The sequence below is a fragment of the Camarhynchus parvulus genome, chromosome 20, assembly GCF_901933205.1.
Source record: "Camarhynchus parvulus chromosome 20, STF_HiC, whole genome shotgun sequence".
NCBI lineage: Eukaryota > Metazoa > Chordata > Aves > Passeriformes > Thraupidae > Camarhynchus > Camarhynchus parvulus.
In genome coordinates, this window is record NC_044590.1 from 6878365 (window position 1) to 6903672 (window position 25308).

The 25308-nt window shown below is 52.4% G+C and overlaps 1 protein-coding gene across 1 annotated transcript; it reads left to right on the plus strand.

Annotated features, from left to right (window-relative positions):
• On the plus strand, positions 1 to 25308 carry HELZ2 (helicase with zinc finger 2). Its single transcript, XM_030963345.1, is given in 21 exon segments — positions 1 to 103; positions 4794 to 5939; positions 6034 to 6217; positions 6600 to 6707; positions 7252 to 7775; positions 8108 to 8740; positions 9872 to 10046; positions 10049 to 10657; positions 11064 to 11139; positions 12459 to 15969; positions 16800 to 16885; positions 17227 to 17358; positions 17597 to 17764; positions 17980 to 18121; positions 18600 to 18716; positions 19142 to 19334; positions 20128 to 20262; positions 20497 to 20715; positions 20977 to 21133; positions 21631 to 21798; positions 22270 to 25308. Coding segments are annotated over 20 exon segments (8463 nt in total). The 5' UTR covers positions 1 to 103; positions 4794 to 4938; the 3' UTR covers positions 22395 to 25308.

Consider the following 25308-nt stretch of genomic DNA (forward strand, 5'->3'; position numbering starts at 1 on the left):
CGAAGTCCGGCCCCGGTTTGAATGCAGGGAGGCCCGAGAAGCGAAACTGCCGCCGGCGGCGAGTCCCCGGGTCCCCGCGGATCCCCGCACCGCGGAGGCGGCGGTGAGAGCGGCGGGGGGCGCTCCGGGGGTGGGGGAGCTCCGGGGATGGGCGGTCAGCGGAGCGCCCCGGGGGGCTGCAGGGGCGGGGGTGCCCCCGGTAGCCCCCCAGCGAGCCGTGGGGTGCTGCAGGGCGAGCGGGATGCTGCGGGGCGTGCGGGGAGCGCATCCCGCTCAGCCCCCGCCCTGGCTCGCAGCGTCCCTGCTGGGACGGGATGCGTTCGGCGGAGGAGGCTCAGAGCCTGGGTGCAGGTTTGAGGTGCAAAGCCCTTTTTGGAGGGTGGGGAGAACCCCGGGGATGCACAGTGCTGCGATCCCCGACAGCGATATTCTAACCGTGCTCCCGCCTCAGAACTCCGGGAATGGCATCTGGGAGCTCCCGGTGAACTTCTTACAGTTGGATAAAAGCAAATGCAGCATCCGGGGGTCCACGTGTCTCGGGGCTCTGCACGCACTGGAGGGTCTGTGCCTGTCTGCACACGCACTCGGGCAGTGGTGTCGCGGCGGTCACTGCAGCAGCCAGGCTGGTAGTGCCGAATCTTGGGCGGGATGTGGAGGGAGCTGTCTGGTTGAAAAAGGCTGGAAAAGAGGGGCGCCAAGAACTCTGGAGGCTGTTTTTGCACTGGAGGGAGATTCCAGAGGTGTGTGGTTTCGGTGCAGCCAGGAGGACTGCGGGTGGTGGGGTGGCACTGGCCGGCATCTGCCAGGCAGCTCCTCTGCCACCGTTCCCAAACGCTCCCGGCCAGCCCGGCTGCACTGATCGCTGGTGGGATGCTGGAGATGCTGGGAAGCTCTTGCACTGCTGCTCTGAGCGCTGCTTGCAGCTGTAGAAAAACTTCCAAGGGCCCGTGCTCAGCTAGGTCTGGTAACTGGGATGTGGGGCTGCAGCCCCCCGAGGCACATACATGGTCCCCTGTCCCCATCCCACTCCCAACACTGACCCACGTCCCTTGCTCTGATCGAGGGGCACTTGGCTTACTCCAGCTTAGCGCGTTGCCCAACGTTCTGTCAATAATTAATGAAGCCAGGAGCTCAGGGAAGGGCCAGGTGGGACAGGATGGGTGCAGAGCATCGGGATGCAGATTTCTCTACCACAGCTGTGCTTCCCCTCGCCATTTCCAGGGAAATGTGATTATCTCTGGCCACAGCACTGCCCTGCAAGGCGCCTGCCAGGGACGAGGCTTGGACACAGCGTGGCCTGGCCCTGACCCACAGCATTTTCCTGAGCGCAGAGGAAATGCCATCAGCGAGGCCATGGTGTGCTCTGTTTGGGTTTGGTTTGTGGCAAGGCTGGAGCAGAGCTGGGCAGAGATTGTGTGGGGCAGTGTTGGTGCCTGGGAGAGAGGCAGAACTCGCCCAGATGGGGCTGAGGGTACAATAAACCAGCCTCTGTCTGTCATGGTGACTTGTCACCCAGCAGCAGGGTGTGAGTGGCTTTAAATGCCAGGCTGAGCTTTTCAGGATCAGTGTAAAAAAAGGTTGCTTTTTCTTGAAATATACAAAATTCAGCTTGTAAATCATGGTCTGTGGCTTGCTGGTAAATACTGCTCCCCTTCCGCCCTTACCTGCCCCGAAGCATTTGGATTTTGCCCTGTTGACATCAGTTTTATTCCCAGTGGGACAGCTGTCTTGGGGCACACCTCACCGATCTTCCTCGTGCTTTGTGTCTTCCCTCCATCCGAGCCTGGATTGCAAAAGTTCCCTTAGCATTTTCGGTTTTTTTTTTTTTTTTTTTTTTTTTCCTTATTTTGTTTCTTTTTTCCTTTCCTAATACAAGAGTGCTGTAGAGAGAGAAAAGCTTTAATTTGGCGTCAGCACTAGTGCTGTGCAGAGACTTTGAGCGGGGTTTGCACTTCCTCTTCCCTCCCACCTCCAGACCCAGAGCATGTTCTGGCAGTTTGCTTAAAATCAAACGCCTTCTTAAAAAAATAAACAGCAAGGAAATTGACCCCTTTAAAGGTGGAATATTCCCTCTTATCTTTTTCCAGCTGGGATGCCCTGCCTCGCCATGAATTGCAGTGGCACCCTGGCTGTCCTGCTCGGGATTTACGGGCAGTTCTTCAGCGTTTAGCCGGGTGGGTCGGTACCGGCGGTGCTGCGGGACCGCGTCTCCCGTGAGCTCTGCGGCCCTGGATGTGCCGGGACCGGGAAGTTCGGCTCCCTGTGCACGGAGCCGAGTGCCAGCGATCAGGTTTCTTCCTCTCCCGCGTGTGTAACTGAGGTTTACTGGAGTTTTCACCGGTTACGGTGTTGCACGGATGTCGCACCAACCCTGAGTGCCTTTCCCAGGAGGGCTCGGCCGGAGGCGGAGACTTCCAGAGGGAGGAAGGAAGGTGGAACTGCTAAAGGGAGGGATAGCGAAGTGTTCCCGAAAGTGCCGGAGTCAGTTCCACTGGGAACGTGCTGCCCTGGCCAGCTTCAGAGGAGCTGGAAGGCTGAGCGTGACCTGTGTCCCGGTCCGGGCGTTCCCGGGCGCGGATTCGGGAACAGCCCGGCCCCGCTGCCGCCGCCGCCCTCCGTGTCCCCCTGTCCTGTGCCGAGCCCCCGGGGCAAGCTGAACCTGCGCTCCCTCTGCCCTGGGGTCCCGCTTAGCTCCAGTCCATCCCTGATCTCCCGGGGAAAGCCGAGTGGGAATGCTCCCTTAGAGCAAACAGCCTCCCCAGGCTCAAACAGGAGGGATTTTGGCCCCCACAGGGTGCAGGGTTTTTCCCTCCTGCAGTCCAGCCCTCCAAGCAGGCTGTGTCTCCCCAGACTCTGCTTGGTTCCCGGTCTCTGGGGTTTTTCTGGTGCTCCCAGCCCGGAGCAGCTCCAGGGGCTCTGCAGCCCCCTCAGCACTGTGCTGCCTTTGCTGGGAATCAGAGGAGCATCCCTCGATGCCCTTGGGCATGAGACAGATTGTTCCACTCTCCCTCCTCTCTTCATAGGGGATTATTTCCAAATTTTCCCAAATTATTTTGTCTCTGCATCGATCAGCAATCAGGCAGCACCAGAACCTCAGCTATGTCTCCAGTTTTTCTTTTTTGTTTTTTTGTGGTAGAACCAGAACAAACAAAGAACTCCTGACCCCTGGACTACAGAAAGTTTTATTCCAATGACCATGACCTTGTTTCAGCCGGAGGATAGGAATACCCTGGCTGTCTGCTGGCCCCAGCCAGCTCAGGGTCACTGCTCTTCTTTCACTGCCAGCCTGCACTGAGTGCTTCAAGTAAAGGTTTGGAAATGAAGGCACAGAGCTGAATCTGGGTGATTCAGCTCTGGATGCAGAGCCCGTGGCATGGCACAGTGGCGTGGCACAGTGACCCCAATCAAGCCGGCGCTGGCGTGGGAGTCTGCCACGGAATCCCACAGCTTCCCAGAATGGAAACCTGCAGCTCTGCCCAGTGCCAGGCTTGCTGCCAGGCCTTGAGAGATAAACTGAGCGGGTATTTATCCACCGAGCACGTGTCTGACCTGATGCACACCCAGAAGTAGGATTAGATGGCTCCTTCATGGCTCAGCAGCAGGTGGATGCTGTGACACTGGGATGGGAGGTGAGGAGCTCTCTAAGGGTATGCTGGGAATGTGGGTGATGCTCCAGCCACTTCCAGCTTTGTGTTTGTTGTCTGGAGCTCCAGCAGCCTCAGCACTCCCTGCCCACTTTGCCCAGCACCCTGTTTATCCCAGAAAAGAGCAAAGGATACTTATTTAAAAAAGCAGAAGCAATGCAGGATTTGCCTTCCTGCTCCATTGTCCACTGGACCTCAGCTGTAAATCCTGCTCTTCCCTGGCATTGCCAGAGAGCCAGTCCGTGGTGGCTGCTGGCCAGGAGCCCAAGTTGGGTGCTCAGCACGAGGCCAGTGGCTTTTCTTGGCAGCACACCCTGCCCAGAAATGTGCCCCGGCATGTTCCCTTCACCCTGACCACGTGGCCCAGCCACCAAACCCTGCAGCATCATTCCCGGGGCTGCTCCTGGCCTCTGGTTACCCAGGAAACTGATGGCAAATGCCGGAGCTGGTGGCTGGAAGGGGCGGTGAGCCGTGAGTTGCCTTCCCCACCACTAGGGCCGAGCTCTCCCAGCCGGATGTTTACGGAGCTGTCAGCTGGAGAGATGCCGGCCGGCCCCTGTTCCAGCATGCCCATCTCCCGGCCTTGGGTGCTGCAACCCAGGAGCAAAGAGGCTGCTTGCTTCATTAATTAATTCTAATTAATCTTTTGTGCTACGGGGTGGATGGGCTGAGGGGCTGGAGCTGGGTTCCTCCTGCTCAGCGTGGGGCTGCCTGGCCAACTCGGGGAAGAAAACAGGATAAAGAAAGAGAAAGTTGGCAGGAGGGACCCAAGGTGGGGCAGGTGCTGGCAGCAGGAGGAGGAAGTTGGATCCTGTGTCCATGGTCTGGGGAGATCAGTGGCTGCTGTGGGGACCAGGCTGGGCCCTCTGGAGCACTTACTGCTTTGCCACTTTGGATGGTAAATGCTGATGGTTTATAGGGACATTGGGGACCAGGCTGAGCCCTGCCAGGACCAGCACCAGTCAGCAGCCTGATGCCTGAGCAAAACATTCCCCTGGGACCTGGGCTGGTGGGGGAACAGAGCTGGGAGGGTGCCAAGGCCGAAGTTGCCTGGGTGAGGTTCCTGGCTGTGCCAGTGCCTCTGTGTGCACCTGCCAGGGACGGTTTGATATTTCCTGCTAAGTCACTTGTTCCTTGTTCCTTTGTCAGGCTTCATGAGCTCGCACCGATGACCAGCAGGTATGCAGTGAGCTAGGACAAGGCCACTCGCTCCATGGCACCTCCTCCCCACAGCAGCATCACCTTCTAAGACCTTCCTGCCATTAATTGTGCCCTGCTCAAGCTGCTGCCAAAGATGCCAACAGCCAACGGCCCAAAGGTGCCACTGGGCAGCCTCCAGCAGCAGCTGGAGCTGCTCCTGGTCTGCTCCAAGTGCAGTGTGAAGGAGAATGAGATCACCTACCACCCTCAGGAGGTGGAGCACAAGTGCATGTACGAGATCCTGCTGGCGCGCTGCCGCAGCCGCCGGAGCACGGCATGGAGGAAGGTGTCCCGGCGGCCCGGCTTCCCCAACCCAGCACGCTACGCTGTCTGCAGGTACTACATGATGGGGCTGGGCTGCAGCAGGCACAAGAACCAGTGCACCTTTGCCTGGAGCGCAGAGGAGGCCATGGTCTGGAACTTTGAGAGGGAGCACCAGCTGGAGCGGCGCTGGCTGAAGGCGGCGGTGCTGCAGGCGCAGCTGGGGGGCCACCCCGCTGCCACCCCCCACCTCACTGCCAGCGCTGCCAGCGAGATCACCAGTGAGTTTGGGGGGCAATTCCAGGAGATCTGCAAGCAATGCTTTTTTGGCCGCCCCCAGCGCATCACGGTGGGCGGCTGCGGGTGGCTCTGCGAGTCCCACCGCAGCTGGGACCCGCTCCTGGTGCACGCGGTGCTGGACAGCCAGAAGAAGCAGCAGTACACGGCCATCCGGCCCTGCCCCGAGTTCATTGAGACGCTCTCCTACTGCCGGTTCGTGTCCCGGGGCCAGCCCTGCCGGCACGGCCCGCAGCGCTGCCAGTACGCCCACAGTGACGTGGAGATGGCCGTGTGGGAGGCCGAGAGGGAGCGCGGATTGCAGCGCTCTGATCTGCTGCCGTCCATGGGCACCGGCAGCACCAACAGCAAGCCAGCAGCACCTGAGCCCGTGTACTTCTACTGCCACGTCTGCCTGGTGACCTGCAGCTCGCAGGAGAGCTTTGAGAACCACTGCTCCTCCATCGAGCACGTGCAGATGCTCTCGGCCGACAGCTCCATGCAGTGGGTCCACCGCGCACCACCGCTCGGGCTGACCAAGTTCTCACTGTGCAGCAGGTAAGGCGTCCAACAGGGAAGAGGGCAGGGGCAGCAGGGAGCTGCCAGCTCCCTGAGGATCCCCATTCCACCAGGAACGCCTCTCTCCTGACAGAGCGGAGGCGTGTGAAATGGGGAACAGCTGCACCAAGGCTCATTCCAAAGAGGAGCTGCAGGAGTGGATCCAGAGGGTGAAAGTTTCTGTGAAGAAAAAGAAGCAAGCCCTGAAGGATGGGCTCTTGTCCTACCAGGACCGGCTCCTTGCTGAGTATCGGATGTGCTCCAACGAGGTGTTAATTGTGAGTGGCGGGCACAGGGTGGGAGTGCTTTGGTCCAGCGCATCGCAGGAATCCTCTGGTGTGAGAGTTTGGGAATGGAGCCCACTGCTCACCTTCCTAATGGGGATGCAAAAAGGGATGTGGCATCCTCCTTCCTTCATCTCTTTGGAGACAGCAACCTGAGAGCCTGCTCAGGGTACCCGAGCTGTGCCGTGCGTCCTCTTGCTTCCCAAGGCTGCTGCGTGGAGCAGCAGTGGGTGAGGATGGAATATGAGGATGTACTCTTGATCCCTCTTGGGAGGATGTAGCATAAAGGCAAGGATGAAGATGACACTGTGGAGGGCTTTGAGGTGTGTCCCTGGGATGCTGCCTTCAGTCCCTCTCCTCTCATGACTCCCCACAGATGGCTGAGCACGTCGAGGGTGTCAAAGTTGTGTGTGAGCAGCCTCTGCATGTGCAGCTGGAGGACAGGAAGAAGAAATACCAGTGGCAGTTCAAGGTCCACTCTAAGGTTAGCTCAGTCCTTTGCAGGGTTTTGTTTGCTTGGGGGGGGTTTAGCTATAGTTTCTGCAAGGGGCAGAAGGGTGGGGATTTGGGCATGTTTAAATGAGAGCATGTGCTGGGTACACAGGAGCTGCTCAGGTGGTGCCTGCACTGGGGCTGTGTGCAGGGGATGCAGCCACTGTGTCTCCTGTTTTGTGCAGTGGTCCTGGGGCAGACCTTGCTGCTCTCAACACCTCCCCTGTCACAAATAACAACATTCAGTTACTTTCCTGACCAGAATTTTGTGGATGTTGGAGGCAAGAGCCTGTCTTCTCCAAAGTAGATCTCCCATTTACTGCACACTGGCTGATATTAAACTGAAACCTGAGGTTCTCTGAGACCTTAGAGTAATTGCTGTGTGATTGCAAAAGGCATAAGCTGTGGTGAGGCTGACACAGAGTTTGGTTCCTCTGGCAGTTTATTCTAGGAAATGTTGCTGGAGCACCTCACCAGCTGCTGGGCTCTTCCCGTGGGCTGCCCTCACTGTGTCCCTGTCTTCTCCTCAATGGCAGATGCACCTGCAGCACGTGGCCCTGCTGAAGCGAGACCCTGGAATCAACTTCTACTTCTCGGGGAATGGGCTTTCCCGGGGCCTGCAGTACCTCTGTGGGGACCACGTGGCCACTGTGTCCTCCTCGCCCCGCGTCGCGCAGGTGGAGGTCAGCATGGAGTGCTGCATCCTGGGCATCTTCGAGCAGTGGGTGGTCTTTGACTTCGGCCAGCGCCCCGTCCTCATGCAGAAGCTCAGGGTGAGGGTGGGCCGGCGGGAGACCCCCCAGCACGTCCCCAGCACCAGGGAGAGCGCCCGCCCCGTCAACTTTGTGCGCTGGGATCGCGGTAACCGCATCATCGTTCCCAGCATGCCAAGGACTGCAGAAGATGTGGTGCTGCTGGCAAAGTACAAACCTCCTGCTCTGGCACTGGATTACCAAAGTGAGAGTAGTGCAGTCGTTGCCATCACCCGGCTCAACTATCGGGAGAGGATGCACAGCTTCCTCTTCCGTGAGGAAGAAGCTGAGCAGGCTCTGATTGCCAAGTAAGTGCCAGGTGTGAACCCTTTTGGAGATCCCCTTCGCTGGGGACCACAAGCCTGTTCCTAACCCTTGGGGCCATGCTGCTCCTGGGGTCTTCTGTTCATTCTGGGTTGGGTCTTGTGCTACCTTCCCAGAAAACTGGAAACAAGAAGGATGGCTTGCTGGGTCTCATCCTGTGGCCATGGATAAGCTAGAGCATGGTTTCTGTCTGTATGTGCTTGGGGGGCTGGCATACGCTCTCTGGGTGTAGGTGGCAATCCCCTCTCCATGGAGGAGGGCCCAGCAACTGACAGATCTTTTCTCTGCTCTTCATTTGGGTGTTTCCTCCTTTCAGACTCAACCTGCGTGTGCTCATCTCACTGACCCCCATGCTGCAGAGCCTCTCCATGGGGGCGAAGTTTGCTCTCTCTGGGGAGCTGTTTGCTGAAGTGCCTACCCCTTACAACCTCTCACCAGACACGGACGAGGGGTACCTGCTGAGCAGGTCTGTGCCCACCGCCTTCCTGGCGCTTGACCCGCCTGTGGACAATCGGGTTTATGAAGTTTTTGTGGAGCATAAAGCCACCACAGAGAAGACCATCTGGCTACAGATACCAAGCAGATGCTGCTCGGAGCTGAACTTCAAGGCAGACACCTCCCACAAGGTGGAAATCCAGTTCCAAATAGACCAGCTGCTGTTCCGGCAGTGGCACCAAGCTGTGGACAGCTTGTTGGATGAGAAACTGGTCCTGCCAGATGTTGCCAGTTGCTCTATCCCCTACTCTCTTGGGTCCCCACAGAGAGGGAACAGCAAGCAGAAACAAGCCATCTCCTTCATCACAGGCCAGCCGACCACCAGCCGGCAGGTCCCACCTCTGCTCATCTATGGGCCTTTTGGCACAGGGAAGACATTCACCTTGGCCATGGCCACCTTGGAGATCCTCAGGCAGCCCAACACACGTGTGCTGATCTGCACTCACACAAACAGGTTAGCAGGGAGGAGGCAATGATAACTCTGGGCAAGCTGGTGCATTGCTCCCTGGGGGGGTGAAGGGGAGTCAGGGTGTATGAGACAGAGTCGAGCTGCCCTTTTTCCAGTGTGCACTTCAATCGCTTGTTTAAATAAATGAGTTTTTGTTGAATTTGTCTTAAACTGCTCAGCTTCCTGCTAGAAGGAAGCCTGGCATGGGTGGAAGTCTTTGTGGCAGAGCCAATGCAGACTTATAGAATCCCTGAATGGTTTGAGTTGAAAGGACATTACAACTTGTCCTGCTCCAAACCTTTCCTCTAGACTGGGTTGCTCCAAGCCCTGTCCATCCTGGCCTTGAGCACTTCACATATTCCTGCCTCATCATAAAATGGGAATGTGGCTGGAGAGAGAGTTTTCTCCAGCCTTTACTGTGTACTGCAATAAGTAGAAAGTTGCTGCCTGTCCATGCTGGGATAATGTTGTGCTCTAGTTGCCCTTGAAGGCTGTTTGGCTCTGTATACATGCCAATCTATTGACTTTTCCAGGGAGAGTTTGGGGAAGAGAAAATGCAGATCTGGTCTGAATGCCATTGGATCTGCCTTCAGAGAAACCAGGCCAAGACTGTTAAAATTAGAGCGGTTACACTGAAAAGAGTGTCCACATCTGATCCTGCAGGCTGTTACTGCCTGCCTCAGTTTTTAATGCATAATAGATGGTGACTGCTAATCTTAGCCTGTTCCAGGCTGCTTGCTTGCACGGAAGCTTCTCCTGTAGGTCTTGTCTCACCAGAGGATGGGGATGCTTTGCTGTCAGAGGAGAGCTCCTTGTCATTTGGCCCTGCACAGCATCAGGGCCACAGCTTTTGTGGGGCACATCACAATTTTCCATAAGAGTGTCAAGAGATGTCATAGTCTCAAATATCAACTCCTATTTTAAATCATGCTGTTGAAAGAGGCTGGGAATTGGTGGCTGCGTAGGCACTGGCTCCTTTGTGCAGTTGTGAATGTCTGCTGTGACAAGTGTGGTGTCACCAGAGCCAGGAGAGAAACTGCATGAGCGTTGCAGAATGATGAGAGAGAACTTTGTGTTGCAGAATTTAAGAACAGCACCGACGATTCCTTGACGCTTTTCCCTTTTGCTCCTCTCCAGCGCTGCTGACATTTACATCCGGGAGTATTTCCACAGCTATGTGACCACGGGGCACCCCTGGGCTGTTCCCCTGCGGATCATGTACACCGACCGGCCCGTCAGCACCATGGACCCCATCACCCAGATGTACTGCTGCCTCTCGCCGGACCAGCGCTCCTTCCGCCGCCCCACGCGCAGGCCGAGATCGACAAGCACCGCATCATCATCACCACCTCCATGCTGTCCAAGGACCTGAAGGTGCCCCGTGGCTATTTCACCCACATCATGATCGACGAGGCTGCGCAGATGCTGGAGTGCGAAGCTTTGGTTCCGCTCTCCTACGCCACTTTAGAGACCCGCATTGTCCTGGCTGGGGACCACATGCAGATAACCCCGAAGCTGTTCTGTGTTGGGGGTGGGCAATCTGCTGATCACACCCTCCTGAACCGGCTCTTTCAGTTCTACCAGAAGGAGACGCATGAGGTGGCCAAGAAGAGCAGGATCATCTTCAATGAGAATTACCGTTCCACTGCTGGCATCATTGAGTTCATCTCCAAGCACTTCTACGTTGGCAAGGGCAATGCTATCCAAGCCAGTGGGAACATCCCACCCCACCCCGAAATGTATCCCCTCGTGTTCTGCCATGTGTCTGGTGTGGCTGAAAGGGATATCTCCATGATTTCTTGGCAAAATATCTCTGAGATAATACAAGTGGTTGAGAAAGTGAAGGAGATCTATCAGAGGTGGCCAGATGAGTGGGGTGTCCAGGATCTGAAGAAGATCTGTGTGGTCTCCCATGGGACACAGGTACCTAGAGGAATCCTGCATTCCACCTGAGGGGGCTATGCCTGCACTGCTGACTAAACACTCCCTAAGAAAGACCCTTTTAATTTATTTATTTGTATTTGTGCTAGTAGAAATAGGAAATCTGGGGTCTCATGTGCCTTCAGTGTTTTTTTTTCAGCACTCTCCATTTAGGTAGAGTGTCCTGGGTGGCTGGAGCAGAGATGGTGGGATAGCTTAGTTAAACACTTCTGTCAGCATCTTCTAGGCAGCTTAATTCCAGGGCAGTGGGAGCTCTGGCTGAAGTCAGCCCACACGTGTGGCTGCTTTCAAGTACTTTGGGGAACCTGCAGCTGGGCAGGATGAGGGACTCTGGTGTTTGGTGGGTGGCATTTCTGAGCTGAGATCAGTTGTGCCTCTCTCTTACCAGGTTTCTGCAACAAGACAAGAGCTGAGGAAAAAGCAGCTACAAGATGTGGTGGTGGAAAACTATGAAAATTTGCCAGGTTTGTGTCTTGTGCAACAGTCCCTCATGCCTGGCTGCATTTTGGGGTCTTCTGTGTGAGAGTCATATACAGCTTTTGCAGTCATGCTGGTGGACATGGGGGTCCATAGCAACTACAGCCAGGGGTAACAGGCAGGGGGAAGAGACACTGGGGCGTTAGCAGAGGAGTTCCCAACATCTTTACATTTTCCTCCTTGTTAACATGCAAAATATTGGCTATTGTTGTGGAAAAATACCTCTCTGGGAGGTGCCAGGCAGAGCTCCCCTGCCCTCTCAATGTCTCTGCCACCACCACAGTCCCATTTAGGAGGGAGTGCCTGGAACTCCTTTGGCTGATTTCCATACCCTTCTGGTTGGTAGAGCTTTGATTTTGTCTTTTCCTGCGTGAATAAGATTTCTCACTGAATTAAATCTGCGCCCAGCTGATTACTCATTTCAGATATATGGACTTTGCTTTGTAGGAGGGTAGAAACCCTGTAAGTGCCATCCCAGAGACCTGAGTATGTGTGAATCATGTGAAGCTCTAAGTACCAGTGAGGGAGGCTAGTGACAGAAGGGAATTGAAACCAGCATGGGTACCAATCACAGAACAGCTCACTAGAGGAGGAGTCTCCTGCTCTGGATGACAAGAGGCTGGTTTTGTCCTCAAGGACTTAATTTATGACTCATCAGTGTTTGTTTGGGGTTTTTTTTGTTGTTGTTGTTTTTGTTTTTTTTTTTTTTTTCCTTTTTATTGCGCAGCTGGGACTCCTAGTGGTGAGAATAACTGACCCCAGGGGGTGTTTGTGATCTCCACACCCTTTCTTTGCAGCCTCTTCCCAGCTCTGACATCACTAGGATGCCTCTTGTTGGTTATTATTTGTTTTGTGATCAGCAGAGCTCTTCCCGAGAGGAGAGGGATCCTTGCAAATGATCACTGCTCTTGTTCCTGCAAGACCCTCAGTTCCTCATGGAATTTGAGATTCAGAGCAAACTCTACCCCTGCTTGCAAGGAGGGGCTGCCAGTGGCACTGGGCATGCTGGGCTACTCTGTGGGTGTTCATGGCTGCACTGGTGCAGTGCTCTGCCTTTAACCCATCTCCAGGCTGTCCTTCCCTCCCTGGTGTGTGGGTGGTGGTGCCCGTGATGTCCACCCTGGTTCATGCGCAGAGGATCTCAGGATCCCCCTGCTTTACTCGCTTGGGGTGACCCCCATGTTTCAGCCAAGCAGGGATACATCAGTCCATGGCCATGTGATACAGTGTAGACAGGTGGCAGCCAGGCAAGGTCCTCCCTGCTGGGATCCAATGAGTGACTTTTCCCTTGTCCCCTCTGGTGCAGGGCGTGAGTTTCGGGTCATCATCATCAGCACGGTCCACACCAGCGAGAGCCTGCGTGTGTCAGCCTCCCACCACCTCGAGTTCTTCAACGAGGCCAGAGTGCTCAACACCATCATGACCCGGGCTCAGTCGCTGGTGGCTGTGGTGGGGGACGCCGTGGCCTTGTGCTCCCATGGCCAGTGCAGCAAGGTGTGGAAACGGTTCATCCAGCAGTGCATCGACAAGGGGAGCATCTTCCCGGAGAGCCTGACAATGGCTCAGATCAAACAGGCTGCGTGTGACAAGGAGAGCTGGAGCAGGAGCCTGGAGGGGGACGAGGACGACAGCGACGCAGACTCCTCGAGCTCTGAGGACGAGAGCATGAATGCTGATGATCCCATCCTCCAGGAGCTCTTAGATGAGAGCAAGAACATGCTGGTGACAGTGTCTGATGAAGGGCTGCTGAATGTGAAGGCCGAGGCTTCAAAGCAGTGGAAAGACAAGCGGGAGTATGTCAGCTTCTCTTCTCAGATGATGCAGCAGTACCAGCATATGCACCCCCAAATGTACAAGAGGTGTGAGCTGATCAAAGAGGGGTTCGACAGAGCTTCTGCCTTCACCCTCAATGACTCCCCTGCCATGAACATTCAGATCAAAGGCAGAGTTAACTGTGGGACAGCTTTCAGTGGGGACGAGGTGCTGGTGGAAATCCTGCAGAACAGCATAGGTGACGGCAGCAGCCACCGCCCACAGGGGAGGGTGGTGGGCATCCTGAAACGTGCTGAGAGAGAACCCACCTTCATCTGCATGATGGATGAGTTTGATCCCCGTGTGATGATACCCATCGATCCCACTGTCACCAAAATATTCGTCCCGGGGCTGAAGGAGAAACCCAATGTCATCCCCATCCGCAGGCTTGTCAATGGGCAGTACAGAGTGGTCAGCTGTGAGAAGATCAGCCAGGAGACAAGGAGGTGCCAGTTCTTCTGTGTCCAGGTCATCTCCTGGAGGGAAGGATTTTACTACCCTTTGGGGATAATAACAGAGATACTGCAGGCAGCACTGACTTTGGAAGAAGGCTTAAAGATCCTCGCCTTGGAGTATGGTTTGGAGAAGAAATACCCAGCTCCTGTCACCAAAGAGTCAGCCAAATACACCTCCAACAGCAACATAAACCTCACTAAGGAAGCTCGGAAGGACTGTCGGAATTACACGACCTTCACAATTGACCCCCAAGGTGCCAGGGATTTGGATGATGCCATCAGCGTTAGGGATCTTGGGCGTCACTATGAGATTGGGATCCACATTGCAGATGTGGCTGGCATCATTCCCAAAGGCAGTGCCTTGGACCTGGAAGCAAAGAAGCGGGGTGTCACCTTCTATGCTCCCAAGCAGGAGCCTCTGTGCATGTTCCCACCCAAAATCAGCCAAGATGTCTGCAGCCTCCTGCCACAGAAAGACCGACGGGTGATCTCCTTGTTTGTCACCGTAGAGAAGGAGACTGATCAGATGTTAAAGGGAATCTTCACCATCTCCGTGATCCGCTCGGACAGGCAGCTGTCCTACGAAGAGGCAGAGCTCTGCATTAAGAACTGCTACAGGGGAGCAGCAAAGGCCCTTCGTTTTGATACCCTGGAGGACTGCATCGCTGTGGCTTATCACTTCTCCAGGATCCATCGCAAGTCTCGGCTACAGGAGGACTGTTTCTATGACCGGCTGGATGAGGAAAGTTCCCCAGGTAACAGGGGGTCCCATCAGATGATAGAAGAGTTAATGATCATGTTCAATAGTTTCGTGGCTGAGTTCCTCACCAACCAGGAGGTGACCAGAAATGTCACTCCTCTCCGGTGTCAGTGTGAGCCAAGTCTTGCACAGCTGTCACACATGAAAAACAAGTACAGCCACATCATTCCTTTGTCCATTCATCTCTTGCATCACCTTGGAGAAATGCCTCCTGCTCAAGACTCCCCTAAAAATGTGGAGTTCAGTCTTCTGGGCCCCATCTGGGAGCACCTGCAGTCAGCTGCTAATGCCCGTGACTTCCAGAAGATGCTCGACCTCGTTGTCACTGATGACATCCACCCAAAGCTGGCCCCCGTGGTCCTGGAGTTCAGGAGACTGCTCAGCCGCTCCTACTTCTGTCGCTCCAACTCCACCATGCAGTCGAAGGCAGGCCATTACTCCCTGCACGTTGACTCCTACACCTGGGCCTCCTCTCCCATCCGCCGGTACGTGGACGTCGTGGTGCAGCGGCACCTTCACTCTGTGCTCCGCAAGAAGCCCCTCATCTATTCCGCGGATGACATTGAGTTTCTCTGTCACGACTTCAACAGGAAGAATAGCCAGGCAATGACATATGAGAAGAGAGCCCACTCCCTGCAGATGGCCAGCCAGCTGAAGGACCAAGTCCTGCAGAAGATTGCCTTTGTGGTGGATATCGAAGAGATGAGCAGGTTTTTTAAAGCCCTGTTTCCCCTGAACAACGAGAGTCTTCCAGATCCGCAGAGAATTAGCTACAGGTCCCTTCAGCTGATAGAGCAGCCTGTGTTCATCCAGCAGCGGAGCAGCATCAGGCTGACCTGGAAGAGGAGGATGTACTCTGCAGAGACAAAGGAGCAGAGCCTGCTGGAAGGACCCCTCTGTGACAAGAGTGTCACCCTCTTCCGCACCCAGACGTGGCAGGAGGTGCTGATGGCCATCAGGAACGAGGAGTTTGACAGGGCCGCGTCCCTCCTGCGGCAGAGCAAGGAGCTGCACCACCGGCGCATAGGCTGGGTGAGAAAGAGCTCCTGCTCCCACTACATGGAGCTGTCCCTGGAGCTGAGCGCCGGCGACGCGCTGTGGTTCCAGCTCACCACCGACGTCAGCCGCGGCTTCCTGGTGCCCTTCGTGCAGCTGTGGTGCGTGACACCGGGCTTTGAGGTCTGCCTGCAGCACATGGAGAAGCCAATCGACTGCTTCTCGGCCTACGCCGCGCTGCAGTCCAAGGACAAGTACAAGAACACGACGGAGTACAACAAGGTGTGGATGCCCATGAGTGCCATGGAGTCTGCGTCGTGTGCCGTGGCCGAGAATGACTCAATTGTCCTCCATGATATTAAAATAAAGTGGGCAAAGCAAAGGACAAGCAAAGGACAGCTGCAAGGGAGCTTTGTGCTGAACAAGAAGTGGTTGGAGGACTGCTCCATTGAAGTGGACTTCTTCCACTGTTACCTGTGCATTCGTTTAGGTGGGCTGAAGCTTCCCAAGAGCCCTCAGAGCGATGAGGAATGCCTCAGCCATGGCCTCCAGAACCTGTCTTTGCTTGACAAAGGCAAATCAGAGAACAAACTTGTGGTTGATCCCGATACCTACACCTGGGTGGCTCATGGGGTCACGGAGGAGTTCAACGATGACGAGAAGTTGGACAGGACTGGTCAACAGACTGTGAATTTTTACATCCACTATATGTCTATGGAGACCATTCCTGTGGAGATCTCACAGGTTTCTGCAAGGTTCACAGTAGAGCTCATTCCAAAGATGCTGCCAGACATGTAAGTGGGCTCAGCAGTGTGCTCTGGTTAACCTGGCTTCCCACAGGACCCCTCTGCTGCACCCCCAGGGGCTTTCCTCACTGCTGTGGCTGATCCCCTGAAAAACTTGCTCTTATCCTTGTTCTGACTGGCCATACTGCTGGGCTGTGGGTCTTTGTGGGGGATGGCAGCACCCCTCATGTCTGTTCTCCAGAGAGTCTCATGCTCTTCTGGTTGCCCCTGAGAATGGGGAAATAGGGGAAGGTGGTGAAATTTCCCTGAGCACCTGCTTCTTATATTACTGGCTTGCTGCAATATGTGTTTAAAAGGCCAAGTGAAGCCCTGGAGTGGGATTTCCTTAGTGGAAGAGTTTCCTGATTTCCAAATCACTCCCCGTTGTTGTTGCTGCAAAGCAAGTTGTGCTCTTTTTAAATCAGAACTCGTGTCTAGTTTACCCTTCCTTGTACACAGCATATGCTTCTATGCACCCTCAGTGCTGTAGCATTCTCAGGGCAGAATGTGCTTCCTTTTGCATCGTGAATTTTAGGAAACATTAGAAGCTAATCCAATAAAAGGGCGTGGGCCATAACAAAACAGACTTGGGAGAGGAGTTGTGTTCCTTGCTCTCAACATCTTTGTGGGCTCAGCTCTTCAGTCAGTTAAGAAATGGTCTCAGATGCAGAGGAGCAGAATAAGTTTATGTTTTTTGTGGTTTAAGTTCTTTATAGAAGGAGTTAATGCAACAACAAAGCAGAGAGAAAGAATAAGTAAGGCAGTTAAGCAAAGCTGTATTACAACTTTTGCTATTTTATGCTACATTCCATTCATTCCTATTTTTCCTTGTCTGTCAGACGGAAAGAAAAAGCAATTTGGAGGCTCAAGTATGCCTCTGACCTTGCTACAAGCATTGCCCTTGGCCACGAACCTCCTCAGAAACGTAAGTGCAAATATTAACCTTTCTTACCTTGTGGCTACTTCTGGCCAGGCAGGTGCCCTGGCAGTTTCTGTGGGCCCTTGCCCACAGGGGTGATAGGGGTGATGCTGCTATGTAATTTGGGATGCCCTGCTGGTGGCTGGCACAGCTGAGATTGTCATCCCCAGGACTCGCAGAGATGGTTCATGGGCAGAGTATCTTGGCATGGGACAAAGATTATTTCTGGGTGGTCTGGTAATGGACCACCATCGCTAGGTACCTGCTGCACCCTCTTGCTGGATCATTTCTGTGCTGCCCTCAGTAACCTTCTTTAAATTTGTTTTCTTGGCTCTTTGCTCTAACAGTGACAAAATCCAAAATCCTGCAGCAAAAATCCTTTGATATCCCTGGAAGCAACTGGAAACTTAACAAGAGTCAGAACCAGGCTGTTCTGGATGCTCTAAGAGAATCCTTCATGCTCATCCAAGGCCCACCAGGTAAGAGGGGAGAGCAGAATACACCTGCTGTGGTATGAATAGCAGGTAAGAGGTGATCTGCTGCTTTCCATTGGACCCTTGGTGAGCCAGGAGAAGGGAGCATGGGTTGGCATGACCAACAGCTGTGCAAGGCAATCCCCTCCATTCTTGATTTTATTTTGTGGCTGATCAGGTGGATACAGCTCCAGAGCATGAGTGTTGTAGTTAAAATGTTCTTAGCAAATTCCTTTTTTTCTAGGCACAGGGAAGACCGTTGTTGGAACTCACATTGTCTACTGGTTCCATAAACTGAATGAAGAGATTGTTGAGAAGGACAAAACACAGTGCTTGGAAGATGAAAAGGACAAGAGGAGAAAGTGCATCTTGTACTGTGGCCCATCCAACAAGTCTGTTGATGTTGTTGCTGGTAACTATCATCTTTTAAGCCCCTCAAGTGGCTTGTACTGGTGGGAGGGAGAACATGTGGTGTGGAGGGGCCAAAAGTGGGGCTGGTCCTTACAGAAGATCCTGCACTGCAGGGCAAGGACCAGAGATGGGATGATGAAAGAGGGACAGGGAGAGACAGGCCTGAGAACCACCAGTGCCTGGTACTGTCTGAGCAGACCTGCCCTCCTTTTCCAGAGATGCTGCTGAAGATGAAGAAGCTGAAACCACTGAGGGTTTATGGGGAGGCCATTGAGACGATGGAATACCCATACCCGGGGAGCAACCGGAACATCTCCCGTAAATCCCTACGGGATGCAAAGCCAAAACGTGAGCTCAGGTAGGATGGCATGGCCCTGCAGGCTCCTAGGGTGCTGGGGAGAGGTGGCTTCTGCATCAGTAATGCTGAACAAACCACAGCAAATAGTTTCATTCCACCACTGCAGAGCAGCACTATTTACCTGCTTTCTAATTAATTTGTAATTATTTTTTTTCAAGTGAATGTGTACACTCTAATCTGGCACCTAGTCAGGAAATCCAGGTAGTTGAAAAGTCTCTAGATGTTTTCATCTCCTTTTGGAACAGCCCTGAACATCTCTGACTTCATTCCTGCCTGCAGCTGCTAAAGGGAAGCGGCTGTATTTTATGTCCTCAAGGTTGAATTATTTGGTCTACAAAGATGGGAAAGTTTGGCTGTGAGTTTTTTAGCTGATGGGGTTTCTCCATGTAGGCAGGTTGTGTGATCTGCTTCACTGTAGAAGAAATTACTCAGGTCTCAGTGTTGAGGGAAAATTTTTATATATTGACTCTTTATTCAGTGAAATAATCCTGCACCATCGCATCCGGCGGGCACCCAGCCCCTTCTGGCAGAGGATCTGTCACTTTGACACTCGGGTGAGGAATGGAGAGGAGATCACAGAAGAAGAAACAAAGGAGTGAGTAGGAAGAGACCCTGGTGAGAGATGGCTGACTTTGGCTGTGTGCCACCTCTGAAGCACAGATTAATAAACTGTGTGTTCAGAATAATGACAAAAAGTGATGAGCTCGAGGTTACAGGTACAGCACAGAGCCTCAGAATCACTTTTGTACTGGTGCTGTTGTTCATCTGGACCAAAAATTCCTATTCTGCTTGTGTGACCCTTGAATCCTTCACCTGGACCCCCTGCCCTGTTGAGCTCAGGACAAAGTACATTTCCTACAGTGTCCAGCCAAAGCCCTTTTCTGGGAACACCAGCTCATCCTGGGGAGGGAGGTGAAGCCATAAGCATTTGGGAAAGCACAGCCTCTGCCTGGTTCCTGCGTGAGGAATCTGGAGGTGTTTCCCTTATGCATAACCTGGTGTTTTCTGCATCAACACTAGGTACAAAGGTTGGTTGACACAAGGTCGTTCGTATCAGCTGGCGCATCACGATGTCATCCTGTGCACTTGCTCTGTCTCATCTGCCAGCGCCCTGGAGCACCTCAATGTCAAGCAGATAATCATTGATGAGTGTGCCATGTCCACAGAGCCCGAGACCCTCATCCCCTTGGTCTGCCACGGCCGTGCTGAGAAGGTATGTCCCTGCCAAAGATGTGTCTCTGGGACAGCTGCTCAGGGCTCTCAAACCTTTTCCATCCCTTACCACGCTGCTCTTACAAGACCTGTTAGGATTTTAAGGTTTGTGCTTCTTATGGGGTGGGTGTCGCTGCCATAGAAAAAATATTCTGGCCCAGGTACAAAGTATTAACGTGACAAGAGGCATAAACACAGTTTGGGCTGTTCAACCTGGAGAAGAGAAGGGTCCAGGGAGACCTTAGAGCCCCTTACAGTGCCTAAAGGAGCTCCAAGAGCAGTGGAGAGGGACCTTGGACAAGGGCATGGAGTGACTGGAGAAGGAGGAATGGCTTCACACTGGTAGAGGACAGAGTTAAATTGGATATTAGGAAGAAATTCTTCCTTGTGAGGATGGTGAGGCTCTGGCACAGTTTTCCCAGAAAAGCTGTGGCTGCCCCATCCTTGGCAATGTTCCAGGACAGGCTGGATGCGACTTGGGGCAACCTGGGATAGTGGAAGGTCTCACTGCCCATGGCATGTGGCTGGAACAAGACTGAGCTTTAAGGTTCCTTCCAACCCAAACTATTCTGTGCCTCTAGAATTCTATGGTTCTTTGTGTTCCTCCCATCAGATGGAAACATTATCTAGGACAGCATCTTTACGTCATGTCCAATGTGGTCTTTGGCTGAGGTTGCTGTAAATGTGACATAAATAAGTAGCAGCAAATATCTGTGTGCAAACAGCCTTCCAAAGAGCTGATGGCCTTTGCAGTGCCTCCACCTTGCAGCTGAGGTGTCTGCTCTTCCTTCCAGGTTGTTTTGCTGGGTGATCACAAACAGCTGAGGCCAGTGGTTAACAATGATGTCTGCAAGACCCTTGGCATGGAGACGTCTCTCTTTGAGCGCTACCAGGAGCAGGCCTGGATGCTGGACACACAGTACCGCATGGTAAGGCCCTCCAGTGGGTTGTCTTCTATCCATCACAGAAAATCCAGGCTTGCCTTAAGCATCAGATAGTCTCCATTACTGTTTCCCCTTCCTAGACACAGGATTATATGTAGGAATATGCCAGTGCCAACTCCAGCAGAACGGCATTGTGCTGAAGCCTGCCCAGAAAGATGCTACAGGCTGAGAAGATAATTGGGTTTTGTTCACCTCAGTTTCCCTCCTTTTCTCTGCCAGCACAAGAGCATTTGCGAGTTCCCATCCCAGGAGTTCTATGAAAAGCGGCTGAGAACGTGTCCCCAGCTTACTCGGAAACCCAGTGTGCTCCACCATAGAGACAACAACTGCTGCCCCATCATCTTCGGGCACGTGGAAGGGAAGGAGCACTCCCTCATGATTTCCACTGAGGAAGGAAACGAGAACTCCAAAGCTAACCTGGAGGAAGTGGCGCAGGCGGTGAGCAGGGTCCTGGGGAATTGCTGGGGATGCAGAAGGGAGGGAGTTGTGCTGGAATTGTGGAGGGATGATAAAGATATAAAGATCAGCAGCGTCTGCCTGGTGCCTCCCAGGTCTGGAGCACACCAGGACGCCCCTGGGCAGAGCCAGGTGTGGGGCAAAGTGATTGCAAGGCAGGTGCCATGGGTGGCCCGGGGAGAGGTGCTGGGGGGCTCTTCCGTCCGCCCCGCTCCCAGGTGAGCAGGACGCTGGTGTCTCCAGGTGAGGATAGCCAAGCAGCTGACACTAGATGGCACCATCCGGCCAGACAGCATCGCCATCCTGAGCCCCTACAGCGCCCAGGTGTCCGAGATCAACAAGAGCCTACAGAGGGAGGGCATCCGCGGGGTGACCGTCTGCACCATCACGAAGAGTCAAGGTGAGGGGACAGCAGGGGGACGGTTGGGCCTGTCCCCTCCTGCCTTCCTGAGGAGCTGCTCACAGATACAGTCCTTGAGCAAACCCTACCCCGGGGTCATTGCAGCCATGGAAGACCAGATTTCTGGGTGATTTGTGATTACAGTAAATCCTTTGAAAGCCTCTGGAGTGCTTGGGCAGGGTGAGGCTTCTGAAGGCAGGGAGGTGAAGGATCTCTAGTGGAAGATTTCTAGAGAAAGGTTCCCTGCCCATGTCAGGGAAGTTGGAACACAGAATATCCCTTCCAAAAGAAAACCATTCTGTGATTCTCTGCTTCTATCTCTGAGAAGGGTGTTAGAGAACTGCCAGAAGATATTTGTTCTCTTTGGAAAGCAATGACCAGGAGTCCAAAGGCCTCCAAAGCTGGAGAAACCCAGAGGGTGGCAGTAGAGAAATGTGGGGTAGAGAAATGGCCAGATGCTTCCTTCTAAGAAAATCTGGTTTGTTTCCACTTTCTAGGAAGTGAATGGAAATATGTGATCCTGTCAACTGTACGCTCCTGCCCCCGGTCTGAGATCGATAGGAAGCCCACAAAGAGCTGGCAGAAGAAATACCTGGGGTTTGTTACCGACCCAAACCAGGTCAATGTTGGCATCACACGAGCTCAGGAAGGACTCTGCATCATAGGTTGGTATCCTTGGACCATGCACAAGCCTTCAGGGGAATAGGATTCTTGGATAAAGGGATGGTGATCCAAACTAGTACAACCAGTGATCATGCTTTATTCTTCTGCCCTTTAGTCTGGGGTTTTGAAAACTGGGGAATCTGGGCAAAGCAGGATTCATTCACAGATTGAATACAGCAAATATAGTTAGTTTTTCTCACACACGTTGTTTATGTTGTTTATGTTACTTTCATGATAGAACTCTGTCCTAACAATAACCTGGCTGCTCATTTTGCTCCTAATCACAAAGATGTAGGCTGTGATGTGTAGGAAAGCTGCTCACAGATATGACAGCATGGAAAAGGGAGCTGGGATTTCACAGATATCTCCCTGCAAGTGACCCAGCCCCCTCAGCTAGAGGTTATAGACAAAAAATGGTATCAGCCAAGCCTCTTCTAGCCACTAACCTGCTGTCCCCATCCCGCTGCCCACAGGGAACCGGTACCTCCTGGAGTGCAACCCTTTGTGGAAGAGACTGGTCCAGCATTACTACCACCACAACAGCTGCACTACAGCTCAGGAGATCCGTGTCAGGAGGACCGCAGCCCTCTCCCGGTGAGGATGGGCCCTCTCTGCCCGAACTGCATTATGTGTGCCTTGGGAAGGACCAAATCTTTCCATTATTCAATGACCTTTGGAGCCAAATGCAGCGGGGGATCTGGGAACTTCCCGTGACAACTCAGCTTCAGCGTCTGCTTCAGCATCTTGAGGTGTTTTTAATCAGTGCAATCCTGGGCAGGAACTTTCAATTCTAGCAAACCAAAAAGGCATTGGAAATAGATGATGGGCATGTGACTTTACTGATGATGATACTATTTTTGTAACCAAGCTGTTCAGCAGAACCCTCATCCTACTGCAGCTGCAGTTTGGGGGGACCAAATATTTACTCCAGCTGTCAGGGTTGCACTTTGGGGATCAAATGCTGAGTCTGTTCATTGGGGAACGACTGCAAGCAGTGGAGCAGCACAGCAAGATGCTTTTTGCCATGGAGGACCAAAGCTTCTGAGTACTGCCTCTCATTTTAAATCCAAGGACAGGAGATTTTTAAGACTTTTCACTTTTTACTCTTTTTTTTTTTTTTAAGTGAAGGGGAAAAGCAATGAGAGATGCATGCACCACTCTTTGTCTAGCCAAAATGATGTTGTCTGAGCGTGTAAATATCGCAGTGGCAAGGCCAAGGTGATTTTGTAAATAGATTTACGTGTTCTTTGTAGGAAGGAGGTTGTCCTCACCAGCATAAAGGCAATGAAAAGCGGAGACCTCTCCTACCAGGAAACCTTGGGATTTGTCAGCCCATTTTAAACTGTTCAGAATTTTATTTGATATCTCCTGTTATCCCCCCTCCCTTTCCTACCCCACTTTTTTTAAAGCTGCTTTTAATTTATTAACTTTTAACTCTGTGAATTTCTTTCACAGCCTTATGGCCTGAGTTTTTAAGAGCAGTGAAGGAGTGTATGTGTATAATGTATTTTTATATTTTCTGTAGCCAAACTGCTGTGAGCTGGAAGCTGTGGTTCACCAGAGAGGCTGCTTTCACCCAGTGACATGTGGCTGGTAGAGATGTATTGTGGTGAATGGTGCCTCTGAAAATCATGGAGCTGCTTTTGGAAGCATGACAGTTTTGAGGGAGGGTGTCTTTTATCTCATTTCAATTCTGAATGTATGAAGTGCCTGCCTCAGCTCTCCCCAAACCACATGCTTGGCTGTCCTTGGGTGTTTATGTGGGACGGAGCTGAGATGCAATCACCAAGTTTTCCTTGTGGTGTGGATCCCTGTGATGTCACAGCGTTATGGCAGGAGGAATTTTGTCCTGTTTGCAACTGAAATCCAGCGTGGCTCTTTCCCATGTGGAGGAATGGCAATAGGAAAGCATTGTGTCTGTAAAAGTTTCTGTTTAACTCCGTGTTTCTTCTCATGACTCTGTGTTAGACTTGCCTCCAGAACCTATGGAGAGGTTTTGTTGTTCTCTTCCTAGTTTAAACTACCTTCCTGCAGTCTGCCTTTGGGGGATTTGAGCTGTATGCCAAAGACCACCCAGCTCTTGTCCTGCTGAAGCATAATAGTGGGCATATGGCTGGCAATTCCATGAAGGATAAAAACCCATAGGAAGTATCTCCTGCTGGTTCTAAAGACGCTTGTTAAAAGCTGGTAAGTTGTAAAATTAATTGTTCCTCTTTGAAGTCATCCTGCATGGGACCTTAAAAGGTTTTCTGCACCAGCCTGATTAGCAAATGTTCTTGCAATTCCAAAATAAGATTGTCTGTGGATCATTCTGTGGACTACTGAAATGAAATAATCTGGCTCCAAAGATGCTATGGAGAATTGCAAAAAATGCTGGAATTGTTGGGATAACTACTTTAGCACAGTGCCAGCTTCATTTAACAAAGCCACCTTGGTTCCTTTAGAACCAGTGAGTCTCGTTTTCATTATCTCCTTTAAGTGAAGAGCTTCTCCCCTGGGTTTTGTGCTGCTTATTTCATACATGTAACACAAACAAGGAGTTTCACCCCAGATTTGTGGCTTAGTCAGTGCTCTTGGGGGGTTTGGCCAAGAGAGAGTCCTCATAAAGAACTCCCTTTGTCCTTAGTGGGAAAAAAGTGTTTATTTCTACTTCATGGAGGTAGAATGTTTTGCTTGGTCTGTGTTGCAAGGCAATATACATGTTTGTTTTTTTTTTTTTCCTCTGAGGATGTATTTTATAACTGGTGATTAGGAAATGCACCCAAGCAGTTACAGCCAGGCTGGGCCCTCGGGCTGCTGGTGCTGTCAGCAGGTTCCTGGAGAGCTGGTCGTGCAATAGTCAGGGATAGCAGAAAGTGCAATTAAACTTTTTATAGACTGTAGCTGAGTATCATGTTCTTGTCCTTATGCTCATGGAGTGAATCATGGAAATCAAGAGGAAAAAAAGTTCAAATTAGCCTGGGTTCATTTGCATGCAGAGTTTTGAATTTACTTTTGGAAGAATTGTATGTTTGAGCAATATTCTTAAAATACCAAACTTTTGGTAATTCCAATAGGAACACCCTGGCAGTGTGGTGCCCAGGGCATCTGTCCAGTCACAGGCTCTGTGTTCTCCACAAAAGCACATGGCTGCAGGATACAAATGTCAGTTCATCCAAATTAACTTAATTTCCTCTGCACTAGCTAGAGCTTGAGCACAAATTGAACAAGGGGAACCTGTGCAGGCAGCCAGTGGTGAGCCCAGCATCAGGGGGGGCTGGACTGTTTTTGAGGATTTGGACAGATCTGTGTAGGACAATCAATTTACTGCAATAAATTGGTGGGGTTTTTAAAAATAGAAATGAAATGTCAAGTGTCATGAAGTCTGAATTAAGGAACTTGAAATGGGGCAGGTTTTTATCTTTTGTATGTCTGTGACTCGCAGCAAACCTCAAATGACCTTTTGGATACCAATATTTTTATCTGCTTTGACTGTTCATAAGAATGAATCTCAACATTCCTTTTTTGATATT